Raw genomic sequence first — 24,624 nt, 5'->3', positions numbered from 1 at the left:
ACAGTAATTGAAATCTCCCTCGAAGAGCTTATGTAACAAAGTTCGCGAAGGGTAGTTTGTAACGCTAAAAAGGTTTGAAAACAGACGCCTGGTTTTTGGTTGATACTGATTGTGTTTCCCTAGAAAACATTAATTAAGAGCCGTTTTACAAAATTAAATTATTTCACAAAAAAATTCAAACATGGTCACATAATTTGTGTAAAATTGAATCGTTCCATTCTTCTGTAGCAATTGTTCTTGTTCTGGTGTGTTCTTTACATAAACTTGCAACATCGCAAATCCTGCAATTACAATATCCTGTGATTTTTCACGTGTCAGTTTCTTACTATTTCGCAACAATTAGATTGCTAGCTGTCACCAGACGTTTTGTTATATGAATAGCTTTTGTTTATGTTCCTTGTTATATTAATAGCTTCCAAAAAAAATATTTCTCCCCTGTGCTCTGGAACCACATCCCTTCGGGGGAATAACATATATTTGTGAACACTCTCCTGTCCTAATAATTTATTATTGCACCTACTCAGTGATATTGCAAGCGGTTGACGGCCTTCTTGGAAGGGTAATGCTCTCGACTAGCAAGCTGGAGGTCTCGGGTTCAAATCTGTTTGCGGCACGTTCCAGAGTGAAAAATACTCTCAGTATCGCCCTGGTGTAAGATCACCAATCAGAATGGAAAAGATGCTTGAAATGGCTTTGTCCGTGTTTGATGACCAGATCTGAATAGCCAGGTACTTCCCAACGTTCCTCTTCTCAATTTCTTTCCTCCCTACTACCTTATGCTTCACAACGTACCCCGATCGGGGATTGCATAGTCTCACTGGCTCCAGACGGTTGGGAACGGGTGGGGCTCTTGTGCTCTTTGCGGAGATTCCTCCTGGACCTCCTTGTAAGCCCCCAGACAACGGCATTCCTTATTGTAAGGTGTGATGTAAGCCTGTGAATGTGTTACCCTACTGTTTCGTGAGGAATACGGTGTTGAAATGGAGTGTGTTTTTATTTTGTTCTTTTGTTGCATATCTTCATCCTGCAGAACGAAGCTCGATTGAAAGAAAATCTCTGACACTTAATTCAATTAAGCGCTTCTGATTTTTTTTTGTTTTCATTACATTGTTTCACCTTTTCAAGACATTTAGCCAGAGAAATAATGAAAAACAGCAGTCGCCCTGCTTTTCATCCGGTAAATTTCTATAATCGTTTTATTTTTTAAATTAACAACTTCGTAAGGTTTTTTATTATTAAAAAACACATAATTTAATGAAGTCCAATTAACAAAGTCTACCATAAGACGCGGTGATGGGTCTTTATTAGGGTGTTCATTAAATTTTAAGCCCAGGGTAGAAATTAATAATGCCTTCAAGGCATTTGTTCTGGGTAAGTGTCGAGAGTTTACAATTTTAAGCAAGTCGCTAGAACCTTTCCGCGGTATTCTGTCAGAGAGATTATATAAAGCTCTTTTTATAATCTCTTACTTACGGCAATTGATTTACAAAATGGTCTATCATACCGGATTAATTTTTAATTCAACCGCAAAGATATTGTGTTGCAGATTTCAAAATTTAATTAAATATATTTTTTAAAGTTTATTTGGACTTATGGTAGCTTTTTTATACGATATCGTTAAATATTCCTGCACTGACCATAGTCAGTGTATGCATAAATAGTGGTACTATGTCTAAAATTTGGGGAATGTTGTTAGGGTAAATAAAGTGGTGAGGTTTGAAAGGAAAGAAATGGTGAAAAATGGTTTAAGACTGAAGAAATGAACCCACATTGTGTTGTGGACTTGTCTTTGTACTTTAAGTAAGGTAAATTTTACCTTCCGTTCTTCTGGTGAATGTAATCAAACATTTTCAAAATGGTTATTAATACGTTGTTGGAAGAACACCTACATAAGCCTCAAGATGATAATCGGGACTGTAATTGTTCAAAATTTAACATATTACAATATTCGAATATATCTATATTCCAATTCCCACGCTTCTCAAACGTTAATTTCTAGTTTAACGAAAATGTTCAGTAGTGGTGACTGACGATAAATTGTAGTGAACTTACTTATAGTATAAGAATGCGATCCATCAGAATGAATACCATCCAATAAATATGGTATCTTAGTTGAACTGGAGTGAAAACTAGATACTTTCAAAATATGTTATTTCAACTCCATGTCATCATTATATCATCTTTTTTAATTTCATTTCATCATTACATCATCTTTTTTAACTCCATGTCATCATTATATCATCTTTTTGAATTACGTGTCGTTATTATATCATATTTTTTCCGTGTCATCATTATATGATCTTTTTTAACACCATGTCATCATTATATCACCTTTTTTAACTCCATGTCATCATTATATCATCTTTTTTAACTCCATGTCATCATCATATCATCTTTTTGAACTATGTGTCGTTATTATATCATTTTTTCTCCGTGTCATCATTATATGATCTTTTTTAACACCATGTCATCATTATATCACCTTTTTTAACTCCATGTCATCATTAAATCATCTTTTTTAACTCCATGTCATCATTATATCATCTTTTTGAACTCCGTGTCGTCATTATATCATATTTTCTCCATGTCATCATTAAATGATCTTTTTTAACACCATGTCATCATTAAATGATCTTTTTAACACCATGATCATTATATCACCTTTTTATATCATATTTTTCTTATGGTTCTGAAGGCTGAATCGAAGTTTTACAAAACGAAGAAATATTTTCGTAAACATTTTATATAGACAATCAGCTTCGAGATAATAGACTTCAATGATATTGAGCGTAGGTTTAGAAGATAGTGATATTTTTTCCAATAGTTTTAGGAAAATAAATCTATTAATAGATATCCATAAATATATTTATCGTATTCCATATATATATTCAGATTCATTGTTTCATATATATATATATATATGAAACAATGAATCTGCCAATTCTACAAGTTTTTAAATATATTATTTCTCATTATACTTGCTTACAGTCTTTCCTGCTATTTTCTTGAACGCTCTTCCGATTTCTTTTATTAATCTTCTTTTTTTTTCTTTTAACGCTCTTTTCTTAATTTCATTTGTATTTTTCATCATTTTGTATATTTTTTGGATCTCTTTGTTTCTATTGTGTGTATTTTGCATCTGTGTTTTTCATGCGGGTTTTTGCTATTGGATTGTCCTTGCGTGAGTGAAAACAATCTGTTAAACCAAGTAATAACATTAAATTAAACAATATTAAAACCCTCAACTTACTATTTTTTTTTTTTTTGTATTTTACTATTGAATTTTTTTATGTCAAGAGTGCACATCTTAAACCAGAAACGGAACGTACAATCAATTTTTTTTTATTTGAGAGTCCCAACTGCCAGTGAGACTATGGCATTTCAAATTGTGGTATGTTGTGAGGCTGAAGGGAGTGGGGAGGGGAAGGAGATGGAAATAGGAAAGTGGATATTCATATCTAGTTACCGAACTCGGTCAAAGCCATTTGAAACCACGTTTCAATTCTGAATAGTGGTCCTACACCTGGGCGATACTGAGAGTATCGTCCAGCTTGCTAGTCGAGCCTTACCCCTCGTTCACTTAATTATTAAAAAAATATTTGAAGAATCCTCTCAAAATGCTACTATAAACCATAATATGCCATAATTTGTTATATTGTTGTTGTCGCTAATGTATATAACGACGCGACGCCCGGGTGTTGGATTTTAAAGGTCTTAACCTTTTTAAAAGCTGTTGTGATGGAACCTGTTTTCGGACGCTTAGATAACTAATAACTTTTTTTAAATTTCAGCCATGTCTGGTATCCTGTTTCCCGGTCGCGAGGAGGCCTCCTTCGCCAACTTCCGCCTGTGGGAATCCACCGGAAGTGTGATAGTGTACAGCTATTCGGCGTACGCCCGTGCTTCACACCTCATCTACATCTCAACCTTCATCTTGCTCCTCGGCTTCATGGGCTATATTACAGTCGAGGTCCTAGAGGTCAGAGCCAAAAGGGGATTTACCATTAATAGAGGATTCAAGCCTGTTAGCACAAAAGAGCCAGTGGAAAATAAATCGAGGGAACTTCAAGATTTGATCTAAGATGTTTTTAGGGATTGATATAGAATTTGAGGATTAGAGACGTGATTATACACGATGTCTGAAAAATCTTTGTATAAGCAGGAAACTCGAGAAATCACATTTTATCACAATGTAAAAAATAAAATTGAATTGCTCAAAATGAACACAAGAAGTTTTTTGGGGTTCTCTATTGGATTCACCATTTTCCTTCTTCTACAATGAGTTTCCGAACACCTTGTATAATGTTTTTCTAACTGGTGTTTTTTTATTGTTTTTTGTGCCTATTCTCGTAGGACGTGCAGTCCATGGATATTACAAATCTGTCAATTTATCAAGATAAGAAGTATAAAAATAAATTTATGAAACCAAGCAATTTTTTTTCAAAATTTATTAAAATATTAACTTAAAATATTTTATTCGTATTCAATAAATGTTAGAAACGTTTTTACATTCAACTTTCAGAGAACAAAAATGCTGTAGCGTCGTGATTTAAAACTGGACCCCTTTTACTGCCGTGGATATGAACATACTGATTTAAGCAATGTCAGATTTTCAAAAAATAGGTGAAAAAAAATTTATCCATTATTTAAATTTACCTGTGAGCATAAATGCGATTTTGTATGTTTTTTTCAAATATTGGTAAAATGCCTCTTTTAAAGTGAAATCTCATAATTGCATTTAAAACTGCAAAAATGTTTTGCGATTTTCACTGCCAAAAGTATTATTGCGATTAATATTTGGGTTATTTCGCCGTGTTGCACTTCCTCGTACTTCCTCGGTCAACATTTCGGACAGAGTTGCAGTGTCCATAAGTAAATCTGCTTTCATGGTGGATACTGTGAACCTGTCAGAAACGTTGGCTAAGAGAGGAAGCACAACACGGCATAATTAATCAGATAGTGTGAAAAATCATGAGAACATTTTTAAACGTAGTGATTATCTACCTAAAGATAAAATTAGAATATTAGATATAAGATACATAATAATAATAATAAATAAGATGCAAAAGTCGGTCATTTTGAATACATGTAGGATAACAAAAGATTTTTTAAATATTTATGTTGAGGGATCAGTAGGATTTATAGGCCCTGTTAGAAGTTCTACCGAGCCGAACCCTCTGATACGAAAATATCTGGAGTCGGTGAATTATTTTCAATTTGATCTCTGGTGAGTTGACGTGTTGTTCTTGTATTGTTTTGTATTTATTTTGCTTATATAATGCACTTACATAATGTTGATTGACTAGATGATCATTTGTGGAAAAGTGAGTGGAAGGGTTAAGTTTTTCCTTTGGGGAAGATTAAACCCGGACAACTAAATCGGAAGTTAAAAAAAAAAAAAAAAATAATAATAATAATCTAATATAAATATTAGATACAAAATTATCTACCTATTATAAAATTAGCATTAAGTTATGTTTTATTATTTTTTACTTTTGCTGTTATGTAATCGAAGAACAGAGTTGAAATTGATTAATTGGTGTTTTATTCAATTAGGGAGGCGGGTATGGGTACCGCCGCCCCGCGAATCATTTATTTGCTAACTAACACCTACGCCATAGGTCACCCCAAGTAATTCGCTATGTTCGGTGACTTATTTGGGATGACCGGGTTCATGGGGTGAGGTTTGTCGGGGTTTGGCGACATTGGAGAGACTGGTTGAGGGAGATATTTTGACCTATCCAGCAGGACTCTCTCAAAATGTCGCCTTGCACCTTAGTGGTAGGGATGGATTCATATGTCCGTCACTTCTGGACTCTCACGTCCGACTTTCAGATTCCTTCCAACCCCTCATACATTTTTCCTTTCCAGAACTTCCTATCCTTATAAATACCTTCCACACAGCATCCCCAAAGATGACATAGGCCCTCAGGGAAATTATTTTCCTCAGGGCCTCCTGTGCGGGGTAATGTTAAAAAAATATGTATTTGAATTGTTTGGTCTTATTTTCGTAAATAACAGAAAATGGAAAATAAAATTTCTGTCTAATGCGACAACAACAATTTATTTTCATAATATACATTATATCCACTGTAGATAGCCCAGGGAGCATCTGGTACAGCCTTGAAACTTTGCCAATAACAAAATAATCATGATATTAATATTACCTACGAAAAATTACGTCAATTACTACTGTGATATTTCTGATGTTAATATTGCTATGATGATTTATGAAACTTAATATTAGGTTAGCTATACTAATACAATGTTACAATTAGATACTAATACTATGTTACAAGTAGGTACAAATACTATGTTACAAGTAGGTACCTACTAATACTTATGTTACAAGTAGGTAATAATTAGTTTAATATAATAATATCAAACTAATTATTAAAAATGTATATTTTGCATTATGTTAAAATCGGATAAGAGAAAATAAAGCAAAAAATACAAATTGAAAAACGTTTTTTCTTCCTTTCTTCACTAATTCGTATAATTTTAGAACCTTGATCTTATCAAACATACTAATTATGGTTGTCAGTACGTGAAGAGAAATTCTCCACGTTTAATGAACTCAAATATATTTTGAAATTAAGTGAATCTTTGAATCATTGTGTGAAGAATTCAGACAGGCGATAATCGTTTTCTACCAATAATATAATATTCAGTTTTTTTTATAACACAGCGTGTTTAAAATTGGAATTATAATATCCCGTGATTTTCAGTGTATTATAATAAATTAAAATGTATGCGATCGTTAAATTCAGTCGGTGGTTGTCGGGATTCGATTTTCGGTCCCATTATTTTTTTAAATGTGTAAATAATGTATTTTTTTAATCATATTCAAATAAATGCGTTTATTTATTTTGATTTTGTGTTTTATACAATTTAAATTTTTAACCCCTTTTTTCACGGGTCTGCGCTAGTCCATTCTAAAATATTAAGTTTATTTAAACTATAAAATTATAAATAAAGAGTAGATATTAATGAATCCCAGTGGGAATATCATTATTTAGAAATAAAGATAATAACAGTAATTTTAAAATTTTAAGTACTGTCACTTTTTCACTTTTCCCAAAACATGCATTAGAAATTAATTTCTTATGATTATTTATCTACTTAACATTTTTGTATAAATAGTAACTTAATAGATGTATTTCATTATCCGAGTCACCTATTGGACAAACAAATTCTACCTTATTCTCACACAAAAAATAAGACTTTTTAAAAAGGCGTTTTTGGTAAAAAACATTCTTAAAATTTTATTTTTTTGTAAACCACTTCAATTCGAAACCATCTACAAAACAATTTAAAATTGCCCAAAAAACATTTATTATTATAATTAAAATCTTCCAATCAAACTATGGGCCACATTTAATTACATAATATTCTACCGACAAACAAAGTAACCATTTTACGGTGGAAAAAAACTACTGTGGTTTTTGATAAAATGTCAAAGTAATTAACGTTATTATACATAGATGGCAGTAGTACAAATGTTTAATTTTTAGCGAAATCTCTTAAACTTTATTGGAAACTTTTAATTTTTTTTTTATTCTCTTATTACATTTTTCTTGTTTGGATTCATATATGGATATGTATACTGCATTTTCCAAATAAAAAAATGATGTCGTCAAATGCCACTATAAAAATACTTTGTAGATAAAAGATTCAAATTATTCTTAGTTTTATTGTTAATTTTTATTCAATAGAGACATCTCTTAATCTTTGTTGGAAACCTTTTACATCTTGTACTTTAACAATTTTTTTGTTGTTAAAATTCTAAATTTCATTTAATAAATAATGATGATGCGTTGTATCGATAGATGGCACTATAAAATGCAAATTGACCCTAAATAACTAATTAGGAAGGACGTGCTACAAGATTCCGCCAGGAGGACAAGAGCGCGAGAAGGTAACTTGCCAAAAATCTTTTAATAGTACAAAACAGTCGCTTTCCGCGTCCATTTGTGCGGATTTTTATAGGCTTTTCTCTGTCATTTAGAGAATTTATTCAGAAAGGTTATTACATAATAATATTTATAGAAAGTAAAGAAAAGTCGAGCAATGCGCACACCCCAGCTAAATTTAAATAATTTAATTTATTAATGTCTACTTCAAGACTTCTCTGCGAGAGGTCTACTAGTTTTCGGTATACGTAGCGTCGAAGTCGGAAGAGTAGTTTGAATCAAATTCCGCAGCGGCGCTAATGTCGAGTAAAAATAATTAATTTTCAACAACTACTTTGCAACCACGAAATACCAGAAGCACAGAAATATGGAAAGGCTACTTTCCTTTCTTTTCTGCTCAAAACAAGGTTCTTATAATACGACTGAGTGTTCACGATTTTAAATATTAAACAACCCATTTTTTGCATGTTCGCCTAAGAATCTGATGTCTCACCTCAATTTATTCTAAACTATAAAACTAAAAGGAAAACGTCATCGCACCCTTTATTGCACTACCAAAGAAATATCAGAAAAATATTAATTATTATTCTCCTTATTATATTTACTCGTAGTCATTTACATAGAAAGTATATGTCTTTAATTTTTTTTGTTATACCTGGTATTATCAGCGCCTTGGTGATTTGGCACCCGGAGCGAACTGCTCCAATTGCGCCCGTTTAGGGCCGGCCCTGTATATCTGCAAATGTACTCTTAAAACGGCTCGTACCTTTAGTAATCAATATTTTATGTATTATAAGAGTAACTGTACAGTATGCGTGCCGCTAAAAAGGGTGTGCTTTTGAAGATTTAAGGGCAAGAAGTTTTTCTCTCTATAAATTTCTAGAATAGTCCAGAACATTTTAGAACATCCCATAACATTCTGAAATATAGTGGAATGTTCGGGCATAGTCTGGAATCTTCGGGAACATCCCAGATCATACTGAACTAAAACGGGATTATAGGCCGTTTCCTGAAAAACTTTTAGTAAATTCGTAATGGTGACAATACATTAATATCTCTAAATAGTATAAAACAAAGTCACTATCCGCATCTATCTGTTTGTGCGCTTAGTTCTTCTTAATCATGCAACGGGGTTTGGTAGGGTCTTACACAAAATACATGGATATTATATTTATCGAAAGTAGAGAAAAGTTGAGACGAGACGATGTCAGCTAGTAAATAATAAATGACACAGGGAATGGTTTACCATTGCAAATACTGGAATACTCGTAACTGATTTTGTTTTATGTTCTCCTGGTCCTGATATCGCAACTCATTTTCAATCTGTAAGAAAAATTTTCACTGATTTTACCGCACAACAAGATTTCATCAACTCCACTTTATGATCTCCTGGCATTTTCAACATATTATTGGGGATATTTTTTAACCTGCACAGTAAAAATTGTTTTTCTTTGAAAATATTATTCCCAAACACATTCATCGAGTATTTTTTGTGGGAAAGCTTTGTTTTTTTTTTTATATGTAAAAAATAAGTTGTATCTGCAAATACCGTTTTTGCACCTCTTAGAAGTGACGCCAGCGCCTCTCTTGAAATTCCCCCTAAATCCGGCGCTGCGAAGTTAGTTTTAATTTCTAAGCTAAATGGGATGAGGAAGAAAAATTAAAAACATCCTACTATTTTTATTACAATGACATTTATTTAACTGCTTCTTATAATTGATTTTGGAATATGTTATCATAATTTTTTATTATTTTATATGCTCATGCGTCGGTCAGCTGCAAGAAATGAACTTAATCTGAAAACATCTGAAACATTGTTATGTGAATTTTTTTTGTGAATTTAGTTCTGCTGGCATTACATTTGAAAGTAGGTAATCAATTAGAAATTATAATATAAGATGGAATTGGATAATTTTTTTGTTCACTACTAAATGTACCGTTTTCATTATTTGTAAAGCATATTTTTCGAAAAGTTCTGTATTCGCTTTGTTTGTACCTTACTGATTTTTTTGTTTTATAGAAATAACAATTTATGCGTAATGTTTGTAACGATTTAAGAAAAAGGAAGAGCTTACTAAGGCCACCCGCACACGAGAGACTTTAGTTGTGGCGACAGTTGGAAACAAAAATGTCTCCCTTTTGTCGCGTTGCTCGTGTGCGCACCACCGTATACCGGATATTTTTATGCCCGCAACTCTTGCAACGCAACTAAAGTGTGTCATCTACGGTACGAATGAATATTCTTAGTATTCAAAAAAGATTTTTGTTAACAAACTTTAACAGAGTACAAACAAATAAATTTTTTCATGCCATATTCAATAAAAAAATGTGTAGATAATGATCTACCTACTTTTGAATAACAAAATAATAATGTTACAATTTTTTTTTATTATATGCGTTTTTACAAAACAAATGTCATAATTGTTTGAAACTAACGCAGTCATTTGATGAAAAATTTCAAACGTCATAATTTTTTGAAACCAACGCAGTAATTTGATGAAAAATTTCACACTAAAAATCAACAATAAATATACCCTATAGGTATGTATATGTTTCTACAGAAGTTTGCTACAGTTGTTGAAATAATTTTATTTTAATTTTTGTTTTAAAGTTTAAGTAGGTAGACACGTAGTGATAAATTATAAATGTCTTTAGATGAGGATAATACCTATATTGTCAGTTTAAATGAAAATACCCGCAATTATTAATAACATTGTGTAATGAGAACATTAAATAATGGAAGGATAACATTCAAAGATATCCATTTATTCTATTTTTTTTTAAATTTAAAATGTGTAATTTTGATCAATCTATCGTATAGTAACTATTACATTGTGTTGTAAATTGTAAAAGAAATCTTATTTGCAATAAAGTTTAATGTTTATGTATAATACTATTTCATAAATTTACCTACAAAATTCACCAATGATTATTTCGAATGATTTGCCGAACATTTTGATTAATTTGCCAAAATATTTTTTTTTCACTTGTATCCAAAAGTAATTTCAATATATATAATTTTTCAACAGCCGAAAATACTTATTTTTCAATTTTGTACAATAGAAATTTTGATCACAAATAGTTTTCATTGGTCAATATATTTAATAGTTATAATAATTTATGTATGTGTATATTTACTTACAGAGATTGTAAAAAATGTACCTAAAAAGATTTCACTGCTCAAACCAACCCTTTGCTTGTAAAACAAGGAAAGTTTAAAAAATGTTGAAAGGACATGATTAATTATTTTTTAAATTCTAAAACCACCCTCTCAACCATATTTTGAAAATATATATGTCGTCAATATTGTTTAGACAGCTCACTGATTAGAGCAGTCACACCAGGGTTAAACGCAACGTTTGTTATAACCTACGCGTTCATAGATGGCGTTAATTAAATTATTTCATTAAATACGATTTTTTGCAAGTTATGCTGTACAATCTTAAGATTTATTATTTATAATTCGTTCTGTCCGTATAAAAACTCAAATTTTTCAAGAAAGGCATGCGAATACAATATTGGATTGAATTATGGATACAATGTTGTATTCGTATGCCTTTCTTCTTCTTGTATACAAACAAAATTATTTATTCATAATCATATGGCGTATGTATAGGCGCAAACAAATAATTTGTCCTAATATTTTAAAACAATACTGTGCAAAAAACGTACTTTAATAAAATAAATTAATTAACGCCATATGTGAACACGTAGAATATACGCGTTATAATTATATCAAGACGAATTATTTATTTGCGCCCGTAGATACGCAGTATAAATATATAGTTTTGTCCATATGAAAACTCAATTCATTCAAGAAATGCATAAAAATACAATATTGTATCGGTGATTCAATCCTATATTGTATTTTTATGCCTTTCTTGAAATAAATGAATTTTTATACGGACAAAACTATTTATTGTGGTTCAATTTGCGTATGTACCTACGTACGCAAACAAATAATTCGTCTTATTATTTTGAAGCATCGCTTGCAAATAATGCATTTATATAATTAAATTACCGCCACTACGTAATAATCCAATATCAAAATTTAATTACTGTCCGAAAAAAAACAACGGAATTTTTCTTTCAAAACAAATTACAAATTTAATTAATACCTTAGTATTTCAATCAATTAAATATAATGTGTATTCATAAAGAGACGTTAATTTTTCAACACAATAGGGACATTTAGAAGTTTGAAGTTAACTTTGAAAAGTTACAACACTTATTATCGAAAGTCATCATCTTCAAAAGTACGTACCTACAAGGGGTTTTATTGAGAGTTAATGAAATCTTTTAAGATTGATTTTTTTCATATTTTTGTTCTATGAATCAGTTTTGTGACAGCTATAATATTTACACATAGTGTGATTACTTTATAAACTAATCGTATACAGTAACTCAATCTACTGAAATTTCCACCATGTGTTAACAAATGACTACACATATATAATACATCATTATTTATATCTCAATAAACATAGGAAAAATTAATCATAATTATATAGTTATGTACATATCAGTTCTCTCAAAACGCCAACTCATTTATTCACCGGAGGCCTTCTTACTCTAGAGTGAAATGAATCATTTATCTACAAAATAATTAGTATTACATACAATGACAACTGCTATTATTCACGAAAAAAAGAACAATAGAAAATCAAGGATTGAATGGATTCTGAACATGTTACATTCATATTTATCATAATATACCAAGTTTATAACATACACGGTTTTTATAATATAGCTCTTCTGTTTTATAATCAGTTGTAATGCTGGTTAAATAACGGAAATCTTTCTGGACAGCATTTTTCAAACAATATTTTATTTGCACTTCAATATTTTAGGCAATTTTATCCTACTCCATTGTGTCTATCACATTCACTGTTTATTATATACACCAATACTTGTTGCTTAGCAACTAAACACAGCATCACAAAGTTAATGTCGATTTAAACCATTCCCTTTGACATCATCCTCACGGTGTTCTTCAAGGCCTGTCTTTTATTGCAGAACCATATTCTTATAACTTCTCGCTCATATCCTAATTGATGTGCTAGGCCAGTGATTTCAGTCCCTGTAAAAGAAATAATAAATAAACATGTATTTAAAATAAATCTCCGTTACCATAAACTACAATTTAGACATAAAATTGCTACTATTCATTGTCTTGTTTACTCTGTGCCGCTATCAGATGCAAAATAAGTCTAAATGAGCTCTCCCTTGGCAAAGACTCAACTAATAATAATTCACTCTCAAATGCTTGATAAAATTACAGTATCTGCCCAGGAGCTCCAATAAAAGCTAGGGATAAAGACCAATTGCAGGAGCTGGGGTTGATCAACGTTACGCAGTAAACCAAGACGGTTCCATGATATTTCATCAAAATGAAAATTCAATACACCTTTAAAAAGTGATATAGAGTCATTTAAAGTGATGAAACAATAACTAGGTTTAATAGTTACCTATATAACTTATTAACCTATTTAAACTAATTTTTTTTCATACCTTTTCATGACATTATCTCACTTTTTGGAAGTGTGTTGAATTGAAATTTTGATGACATACACCGTCACCCTATGACCCATTGGACATCACGACTTTAACATTTGTGAAGTAAACAGATGCAGAATATACGTTATCAAACCATGGATCGCTAGTATAATACTTCTCAACTCTGAATAATATTATGTTATAATTATATTTATTTACACAGAAAGATACTCCCTTAAGAAATCGAGTGAGGACTTTTGCACCACCGTGTGCATAAATCTATAGTCGAATTTATAAATAATTTATTTTGATCGCATTAATTTTATTTTTTAATTCCGTTCTGATGCTCTTACATCCATTTTATATTATGTACAGTTATATTATCTGATTTTTTAAAATTGTCCAAAGAAATTTGGTGAAAAGACATCTAAATAGTTCTCTTTACGCTAACTAAGATGACGATTTGTAACCAGGTCTACCAGGAGTACAAAAAAGAGGGTAGGTATATATAACTGACCTGATGGATGTGTGTTTCTCTCGAAGTGGGCATTGAGTAGCTCCAAGGCCTGGGGGGTGAAGGAAGTTCTCCTCTTCCTCTTTTTACTCGGCTCCATCCCTATGAAGTCCGTGAGATGCCCCTGGCCAGACGCGTACCTGCACGCACGGACAACCTCACTTTACATGAGTGGTCAAACATTACACATTATACAAGGATAACGAATTTTATTTGGGGACTTGCTTGGTAAAATACAGGCCGCCACAAACATATTTAAGTTTCACACTTAGTGAAATTAAATTAAATTAGTTAAATTATTTTTCACTAATGAGTTTACTGACAAAAAAACCTTTGTGTTCGAAGGTATTTTGGGTACTTAATTTAGCAGAGAGGATGTGAGAAAGATTTATTTATACAATTTACTAGAAATTTTGCTTTTTCTAATTTGGACAACAGTAACAATAGTATTTATATATTATTTTATCAAAATAGGACTCAGTTCTGAACCTTGTGATATTCCAATTCTGAAATACCTTAAAAAGAGATTTTAAGGTTTTTTTGGCTTAAATATATTTTTGGCGTACTTATTCCGTAGAATTTTTATAAATTTTTCCATGATGAAGGTAATATTTTAGTAGTTATTTTCAGTGGTTTCATTGTAATAGCGGCCTATATCACCAAGCATGCAGTTTTTAATATGTTGTTGGTGGTTTTCTGTATTTATTGAAAGGTCAGTATAATGATGTTTTATTGTTAGGGCTTGAATTTCTTCTGAGTACTTCAGAAATTATGCCATAAATTAGAAACAATTTCAATAATTATCTTTTTAAATAATCTACAATTTATTATTTTAAAATCCAAGCTAAATTTTGAAAGAAAAAAAATGATCCATCATTCATATTATTGCCAATTTTTCTCATATTCTCGATAACAATGATAATATTCAGATAGTTTAAAGCGAACTAGTATAATTTTAGGCAGAATTTCCACTGCACTAACCTTTCTTCAGCTTCCTTCATCCATCTCTCTAAGACAGGTTTGATTTTCTGTGCACTTTTTGGTGTGATATCCAATTTTTCAAATCTGAATATACAGAAAAGGTTAATTAGAAATAATACAAAACAAAATAAACAAAAACAAAATGTTCCGTGTGACTCTAATCTCTAATGAAGCGGTGTCTAAAGCTCAGGACATTGACAATTGGATGCCTTATTCAATAACCCGGTCATAAAGATGTATGTAACAGTAAAGAATATTAAGTCATGTGCTTCGCATGCCAATGCCCTGGCTTTCGACAACAGTAATGTATGAGAAACTAGATAAGATAGACAAAAGAAATTGTTTAAAAAATATTCAGAAATCAAATGATACATATAAGGAAAATACTTGTTTACTAGTTTGATAACTACATGCAATCTGAAACACAAAGTTAGCTGCAAAATATGCAAATATGTATGCAACTGATAGGAGGGGGATGTTTATTGATTTATATTTTTTTGGGGTTTTTTTTACGAATAATAAGAATATATCCAAACACGTACATGTTTGACTGCTGAGAGGATAGCTGCGCAGCAAACATCTGCGAAGCCAGGGCACTGGGGACGAAGTAAATACAAACAGTTTAGCCTCTACCTTACTCTTACTTAATAGTTTTCTTTTATGAGAAGATGTGGATTTGCCTAGATTGGACTAACAACGTCTCAGCAATAAGTAGTGCAAATGTAGGGTGTGTTAATATTGAATCATATTCACTAGTTAAAACAAAAAAAAACGCTGTTTAATTCAAATATGATGATTTCTTTAGCATAAACACTTGCACTCCTTATGCGCCGAACGAAAAAGTGGATCACTTTCATTAAAATTTTTCAAAATTGAATTGTGCTTTTCTGTACATAATAAGAGGGTTAACATTTTATAGAACTGCGAAATTCAAAAATATTTAAAAAAAAACTATTTACAAATCATAAATTATTATGTATACACACACTGTTTTCACGCATATCAGCTATTTTGTCCATATACATTTCCTTTTAGGGCCTTTTGGCTCTACCACATACAATCTCGCCAAACAATAATAAGCGAACTCCCTTACTTTTTGAAACAATTACAAATAAACAGAATAATAACTGCCCCGAAACGTTTCTAATTACTGTTTTACCAATGGTAGCTTCAACTTAACTGTTTTATAATGTATACGCTCCTTTATTTAATTACCCCAGTTATTTATTATTAGTTTTTCTCGTCCCATGAACAACGGTTGTGCAAGTAGCTCTTTTGGTTTTTTTTTTCCGTTGAGGAGTAGAACTGATAAACGTCCTTTTTTTAAAAAAGTGAAGATGATATTTTCTAATAATTACCTAGTTCTATTCGAGATTTGGTTTTAAATTTTGGAATCTTATTTATTTGTTGAAAGACAAGCCGAAAATGCTAAGAAAATTTCACCACGAAAGATCGATTCCTGAATTTTCGGCATCAAATAAAAAGATTTTTGTCTTGTAATTAAAAATGGCATCATCCACAAGTTTGTTTAGTTTTTGAAATAAAATTGTTCCCGAAAGTTTCAAAATGTTAAATATAGAACTCATTATTGTTAGACTTAATTGAATTTGACAGACACACTATGCGAAATTATTACATTTAAAATAATCATAAATATTTTTTTCGGGTATTGAACAAAAATTCTAACAATTCAAACTTTTATTTTTCTTAAATTTTATACTTAAGCCTATGATTTTTTAATATTAATAAAGATAGTTACCTGCAGATGGCGCTTTGTGAGTAGGCCGGCCCCTCCGTGATAGAGAGGGCCTGGCCCACCTGTGTCTGGGTCAGACCTAGACTCAGGCGCCTGAGTTTGAAGGCTTTGGCAAACTCCTTGATGTCGTCCAGATTAATGCCATCCACCACGTTGCTGGACGTCTGGTTTATGGTGGGCTGGTCTGGAAATTGATAGAAATGTGGAGGTTTAATGAAAGAATTCATTTGAAAGACTCAGAGATTCAAAAAATTAAACATGGTAGTTTCAAGATACCTCGGTCAAATAAAATCAAAATTGACAGAAAAAATCTTTTAACCAGTGGCGGCCAGCTAATATGTGCTCCCGAGCGCCGAACAACCAACAAGATTTCCGACATGGCTAATCACAATACGAAACTCGGTTCGGTTATAATATCTCATTCAAAAGGTACCTACTTATTAAGCGCGCTTAACTTGCAGACCGACTTTGACTTGTGCCTATGTTCGTAGCAGTTCGTTTTCGATTGCGATCCAAAATTTAACTGCTTTGTCGCATATTCTGTGGAACAGTCGAAAGCGTGGGTCCATACCATTACATACTATTCTTTGCAAATAATACCATATCAAGAACGGCGTTCGGAGTTTTACCACCACATCAGAAGGAACGGTTTATTCAGTAGAAAGTTAAACTAAAACGCGTATGTTTGATATTATTGTCGATATCGTTGTTTCAATTTACCATCTGCTATTTTTCAGCGAATGTTACGCTTCTTCGATACAAGCATACAGGATAAAACTTGTCATTAAGAGATGAGTGATGGTCAGATTACTTATTATCAGTTCAGTCAGTACTCGCCGTTGCCAGGCATTGTCTCTTGAATTTAAAACTTTTCTTACTCTGAGAAAGTTTTGAAGTTTAATTGCAGGTTATATCGATCTTGTATATCAATTATTAATAAGGCATATCAATTGCATGTTATACTAATTTATGATTACTTTTGTGTTTGTTCAACGTATAAATTAAGAATGAGTTTGAATGTGGAATACATTAAGAATAATAGGTCGAGTTTTGAAAACAAAGTGATAATAAAAAATGCCGGTCCACCTAAAACCTGAACTGATAATAAAATAAGAGTGCAAATCTGGATCGAAGAAGTTTACTCGATCATTTAACAAAACAATGTATAACAAAGCTTGTAGCTCTGTGCATGTGATCAATTGAATAGTTTATTTTGTTTTACGTGTTTAATTTACGATGTTGATTCAGTTTGGACAATCAGCGGTGTTACTGATGTAACTCACCTTTCTGAAAAAATCAAAAAACATAATTCTTATCATTTACATTTACAAAAAGTTTTGAGCTTAAAGGTTTTAGGAAAAGTTGACATCAGAATGCAATTGGATTCAGGCTACCGTGCCTAAGGTAAACACCATAATGAGCTATTTAATAAAAATCGATACAGGTCAAATTTCCCAGAACATGATTTCAATGTGACGTTTAAAACGTATGACTTCCTAAATAAAGTTCAGTACCTAAAAGGTAAACTCTGTGCAATTTACGCCCGCGACGATTTTTCAAAAGCTAACGGCGCTTTATCAATTTTACAACTTTTTTATAGTACTTGTTTATTAGAAGACTTTCCCGAGACTGTGAAATTACTAAAACTTTTGTGCACCATTCGTGACCTTTGGAATGACCTCAGTTGAAAGCTAAAGATGTTTCTCAACGTTAAAAAGAATAAAATCTTTTAACACGTTGAGCCAGGACAGACTGAACGCACTATCAGTGTTAAGCATTGATAGAGGTCTTTGCTAAACAAAATGAACAGAGAATAGAACTTCTTTATAAATAGGTATGTACCTTTATTTAATTTATTTTATGACTTAATGTTGTAATCCGGTGAACCCCCACATATTTTGACCACCGGCCGCCACTGCTTTTAACATGTGTCTTACTTATTTTGGGAAATGTTGTGTGGCCGAAATTAAGGTTAGTAGGCCTGGCTATTCAGATCTGTTAACTAAATATAAACTAATTGTCAAATCTTACTTTCTAGCTATGTTTTCAATGATAATAACCATTGGAGGAATTACAAAACACCATTAAATTTTAGCAAGATTCGAATGTTGCAAGAAGTACGCCAAAGCAGAATAATTGTGTGGAAAATTCAGTTTTTATGATTAATTTTGGCGTAATGTTGATTTATTTATATTTTTAAATCCGAATTAAACATTTCTAAATTACACCCTTCCATTGGAAAAAAAATCAGAAATCGTCGAAATAAAAAATAAAAAATAGACAATTATAAAAAAGGTTAACGGGTCGTTGGAGAACAATTAGGGACGAGTTCCAATTATCCAGGATTCGCAGAAAACAAATAAAATCGCAACCCGTTCCGACTGCGGACTTGCTTATTAAATACTCCATAAAAAAGCCAGTCGAACCCCCCAAGTGCGCTCAATCATTTGCTAATTTATAATCGGTCATCAACTTAATGGGGGCTGAATGTAATGGATACTGCCAGCGAAAACACAAGTAGACAATCATTATAATTTGATGGTCGACAAATAATGGCCCGGTGACGTATCACCCGTCGCCTCCCACTTCTCCTCGACAAATGGGCCAAAAACAAAAGAGTTGGCAGGACTAAATCATTAAACTTATTATTGATCAAATTTCGTAAAAAAATTTTTGAAAAACCATGGGTATTGGATTAAGCCTTGATAGCAAAGTGCAATCGGAATTTTTTTAAAGTAATACGTTTGTTTTTATACACTATTTTTGACTCCATACAGGAGGCCCTGAACAAAATGGTTTTCCCCAAGCTTGGGAGGGACTATTTAAGAAAAGGAAGGAGAGGAAGTCCAGGGAAGGATAAAGGTACGAAGGGTGGGTAGGTATCGGGGGGTCAGTGGATCCAGGAGTGACGGACGTATGAATCCATCCCTCCTACTGCGGTGCAAGGCGGTGGGTCGGGAGAGTCCTGCTGGAGAGGTCAAATGGTCTTCCTCAATCAGTCTCTCCAAATCCGCCCTGCCATGCAGTAAGTGAGCTGAATAATCCGTCGCCGATACCAAGAAAAACCTCACCCCACGAACCCACCCATCCCTGCTAACTCACCAAACGTAGCGAAAAGCCGGAAAAGTCATGGAATCTCTTTTTGAGAGATAGAAAGAGACTAGTATTAACACAGAGGCTTATGACAATATCCTAAAAAGAACAACAGAAGGGTAATGATGACCCTGGCAGCCTCCTGCATGACAACGCCAGGCCCTTCACCGCACGAGTTTCACAGGAGCTGGAATATTTTCGCCCAACCCCTATTCACCCGACTTGGCGCCTTAGGACTGTCACCTTTTGACTAAACTATAAGAGTTAGAAATCGTTTTTCCAACGATCAAGAGGTCGAAAAAGCTGTAAAGAAGTGGCTGAAAGAGCTGGCGGCGGAGGTCTGTGACACTGGCATTCCCTTGTTACAGAAATATCTCAATCTCGAGAGCGATTACGTTGAAAAAATATTTAATATATTTTTTAAGTAACTAAGAATTTCAATTAAATTCTTAGATCCTACATAAATGTTGTAACCTTACGTTTTGGATGACCATCACAGTTACAGGAAAAAAGGAGAATTGCTAATTTATTAATAATCTCGTCAAAAACGGTGATATACACGGTGAGGCCCTATACAAATGAATTTAAAGGTTTCCTGACAGACTTTTAGTAAAATACGAATGTATTATCACGACGTTGGAACACGTGTTCGCATAAATCCAAATATATTCGTATTTCGTCATCATATATTATCATGGCAAATGCAGGTGTATGAACAAGTGTTCCGATGTATAAGGAATTTACATTTATCAGAAAACGGCCTGCAATCCCGTTTTAACCAGATTACCAATAATTTGGAGAGATTCTTAATAAATTAGAAATACTTATTATTCTCTGTGTGTATTGCGGAAAATTATTTCTTCAAATTCCGATCAGAAAGTGTTTTTAAATGTATTTATTTTTTAAACACCCCAAATTAGGCAAATGCCCGTATCATGGTGGTAACATAAAATAAATAATAATACAATGATTTACATATATGTAGTAAAACTAATAATATAAAAACGTATGCAATAACAACCTGGTGAGAGCAATGGGTATGTGTCCACTCTCAATTTTAAAGCTAATTTCATTACATCCACAGCCATAATGTGCGTTATGATGGTTTTTATACATATTTCAATATTTTTCTGGTAGATTGTGTATTAACTGCTTATTAAGTTTAACGTTTATCCAATACGTATCGTATTGTAGAAACAATTGTGTTTAATAATTAAATTAAAGTTTCATTCTTAATTGATAAAGTTTTCATAGAATTAAAAATTCGTTCTGGAGCTAGCGATGTGGGAAGTGGAGTACTCAGTACTCACAATAGATATCTGACATGTTAGCTTAATTATTGCAATTAGGTCGCAATTACGCCTAATTGCTGGTAGTCGGAACACGAAATAGATAACACATGACGTTCTTGGATTTGCCTGCCATCTTTTCACCATCGTCGTCAACTTTACGTTAATTTAAAACGTTTAAAATCAACCAATTAGAATAATATGGAATTGTACAAATAAAGCAAACTAGTTATTGGTAATCCTGTTAAAAATGGGACTGCAAGCTGCTTCCTTACAAACTGTTAGTAGATTGATAACATTATCGGAACATTGCTCCCAGTGGGGCTCTTGTGCAGCCAGCTGGAGCCAGTGAGACTCTAGCATCCCCAATTGGGTACGTATGCTAAAGGTAGCGGGGTGGGGAAGCAGATGGGGAAGAGGGAAAGTGGGGAAATATCTAGCTATTCAGATCTGGTCACCAAACAAGGCCAAAGCCATTTCTAGAAACGTTTCAATTCTGAATAATGGTCTTACACCAGGGCGATACTGAGAATATCATCCACTCTGGAACGTGCCACAAATACACTATATATTATTTTTAATGAGGAAATTGTGAAATAACACAAATGAATCAAATAAAATTTACTTGCGCATGCCGGTATTTGAACCCGTGACCTCTGGCTTGCTAGTTGAGAGCACTGTTGCCAATTCAGCTCTTTTAGAGCTAAATTTAGGTCTAAATTGAGGCCGTCAGGTCCTTAAAAAGTGGTTTAGCTTCTTGGCTCATATTTTTTCAGATAATCTAGCTCATTTTTTAATACAACATAGGGGAGAAAAATGATTTCTAGGGAAAATGCCTAAAAATCTAAGGGAATTCTGAAAACGTTGGCAAAATTAGTTTATTTATTCCAGGCACTATTTATACTATGTCAGATTTTTAATTTACATTAATTTTGTTATTATCTTCCTTGTTGTATTAAGTTGATGTTGTATTCAGTTGATGTTGTATTAAGATAATGTTATACACGCTCGTAAGAGCTGTTTATTATATGCACAAATCTCATTTATAATGTTCAACTTGAAATATATTTTACTTATTATCAACCTACCCATAAGCATTTACTGTGTACATCATATATCTTAAGTCAGTTACTAATAAGATAAGGAAATATTTATATAATTTTTTTTTTTTTATTCATAATATTTATACATATTTTATTTTTTCCAATTTTGTATTACTTTAACAGGATCTCAATTTGCTTTGTGATTTACTCATGTTTCTTATACTATTAGTATCATATGTAAAAGCCGAAAGGCGTTAATTATATATAAATAAATAAATATATCCAGGTACTAAAATTTCGTAATAATTAAAAAAGAAAAACAATTGGTACCTATCACAGAGATCCGCCGATAAAACTATTTGCATTACCTACCTCTGTAGTGATGTCATCCTGATAGTTTAGGAAACACTGACTTAGAATATTTTACGTTTTTTAATTCGGCAATTGTCCTTACCCGGCACAAAATACCGTCAAGCACCTTCCTAATTCGAGATTAAATAACTGCTTTGTTAAATCATAACATTCAATTAGGCATCATTCTATATTCTAAATTGCTTAAAACGAAGACAGCAAATAATAATCTACCTGGGAATATAATTGAAGTAATTTAATAAAGGTACCAAACTGACATATTTAGTAAATAGTGGAGCACAAAACTTGTGAAATATTATTAAGGGGATAGAAACCCGAAGATAATAATTATGTTACTTTATTGTTTTATTCTAAATTGACATGAATATAAAGAAATAACTGCCTTTTGGGTGGTAGCAGTATCCAAACCGGATGTCCGCAATTTGAGATATTGATCCTTACATGAAATTCTAGTGTGGGTAAGTGTTATCAAAAAAGTAGCAATTAAAAATATTAACCCCAAAGATTTGTGAATATTTTTTTAAAGAACCCTTCTTTAATAATGACCGGTAAAAGTTATAAAATTATAACCCGAAACGGAGGGTTACTTTTATTTTAATTGATGATAAAAAAAACAATATGTTTTAGGCTTACTAATTTCTTCCAATTGTTATGTGGATAAACTGCATGGAATAAAAAAATAGGGTCCATTCAAACGATCCCTCATTATAATATTTGACATTAAAATCCTTGATTTTGGCAAGATTTATAATAAAATTGCTCTTGTTATGAAGTTTATCCGCTGACATACCTAGTGACAAGCGATGATGACTTACCAGGAGAGTCAGCCAGCAGGTCCTCTGGCTCCGTGGAGGCGGGCGAGGCTTTGCAGGGCGGAGTGCGCCCGCCGCCCGATCCGCTCCGTGCCGCCGCGGTGATGGTCAACTCGCCGTTACTGGCCGCCAATCTAAACAACGGAAAATATATTACTTCAAATTTTGTGACAACCCTAGCCTACTTTTTATGAAAACATTATCAGTAATACATAAATTTTATGTTATCTTTGGTTGTTCCGGATTGATCATAAGAACAAAGTAGGTATTTAATTCAACCTGGTTATGAGGGTATGCAATTACACACAACTCACCATTTGAAAGAAAAAAATTAAAATTAAAAAAAAATAAAAATTTCAAATAAAGAGTCAGTGTATTATTTTAACCACAATTAATAAAATGGAATAGCAAACCAATTGAAAAAAAAAACTAAAGCAATTTCAAAATAGTAGTCAAAGTAACTATCGCTGTAATCTAACTTCTTTATTTATGCATTCCCAAAATCTTGTTTTCCTAAAATTTTGAATTTTTACGATATCGGAAATCGGAACACGTGTTCTAACCGAATATATACGAAATGTACTAAAAGTTTGTCAGGAAACCTGTTTATGCATTCGTTTAAGTCCTTTAATCCCGTTTTTAACTGGATTACTAATAATTTGAAGAGATTCTTAATAAATTATCAATACTTATTTTTCTCCGTGTACCGACGATCTTGATTCTATTACAAATCATTCCCTATGAGTTAATAATGAAACTGCTCTGGCGCTGACAAACAACATGCACCTACATTTATTTGAAACAGGATAAAAATATATATATATACATTTTCGAAACGGGAAAAATTCAGGTAGGTGCTCGTAAATACCTACCTGTTGAATTAAAAGAACTCGTTAAATATACACAACGTTAGCTATTTGTAGATACGAGTGGGGAATTTTATTTGTGTTATCAGATTTTTTTTTCATTGCATAATATTATATCAAATAATGTATCTTTAAAACAGTGTTATTATAATTTGTGAGTAAATCGAAGGAATCACCTCGCAAATTCGTTCATTTCAATTCAGCGTAAATGTAAAACCACAATAAATGTTTAAGTTCCTACCTCATATGATATGTAAAAATTGATTCAAAGTTTTGATACGAATTGCAATTACACATAATAAAGGCATCTATAAAGTCGGCTATCTCAAGTCATTATGTGCTATAAAATATATAATTAAGACAATTATCATAATTTCCTCAAAGCAGCACCCGACCACATAAAAAATATTAACCCATTAAAATTGTGTATTTTTTTATAATGCTCTTGTACGAAATTGACTACGGAATCGGTTTTATAACTTCATAAAA

At 32.3% G+C, this 24,624-nt stretch overlaps 2 protein-coding genes across 3 annotated transcripts in view; one reads left to right on the top strand and one right to left on the bottom strand.

The window, feature by feature from the left end:
• The window catches only part of LOC149420247 (UNC93-like protein), a 265,802-nt gene extending 258,991 nt beyond the window's left edge, over positions 1-6,811 (top strand). The window contains exons 10-11 of one of the 2 annotated variants that reach the window (XR_016302721.1): positions 3,792-6,302; positions 6,356-6,811. Coding sequence is in view for 1 of the 2 variants with exons in the window: in XM_089636549.1 (XP_089492675.1) it covers positions 3,792-4,081 (290 nt within the window). In the remaining variant the exon portion in view is untranslated. The other variant, XM_089636549.1, reaches the window with a different exon arrangement.
• Positions 6,812-8,830: 2,019 nt separating this feature from the next.
• The window catches only part of pdm3 (POU-domain protein pdm3), a 206,749-nt gene continuing 190,955 nt past the window's right edge, over positions 8,831-24,624 (bottom strand). The window contains exons 8-13 of the mRNA XM_089636063.1: positions 23,273-23,403; positions 16,664-16,844; positions 15,447-15,500; positions 14,905-14,988; positions 13,927-14,063; positions 8,831-12,993 (exon numbers count right to left, since the gene is read on the bottom strand). Of these exons, the coding sequence (XP_089492189.1) occupies positions 12,869-12,993; positions 13,927-14,063; positions 14,905-14,988; positions 15,447-15,500; positions 16,664-16,844; positions 23,273-23,403 (712 nt within the window). The 3' untranslated portion in view covers positions 8,831-12,868. The remainder of the gene's footprint in view (positions 12,994-13,926; positions 14,064-14,904; positions 14,989-15,446; positions 15,501-16,663; positions 16,845-23,272; positions 23,404-24,624) is intronic.

This window comes from Hesperophylax consimilis, chromosome 10 (genome assembly GCF_061612785.1).
Source record: "Hesperophylax consimilis isolate HC1 chromosome 10, BYU_Hcon_1.0, whole genome shotgun sequence".
Lineage (NCBI taxonomy): Eukaryota > Metazoa > Arthropoda > Insecta > Trichoptera > Limnephilidae > Hesperophylax > Hesperophylax consimilis.
Note: the sequence above shows the minus strand (reverse complement) of the source record. Positions and strands in the feature narration are given on the sequence as shown.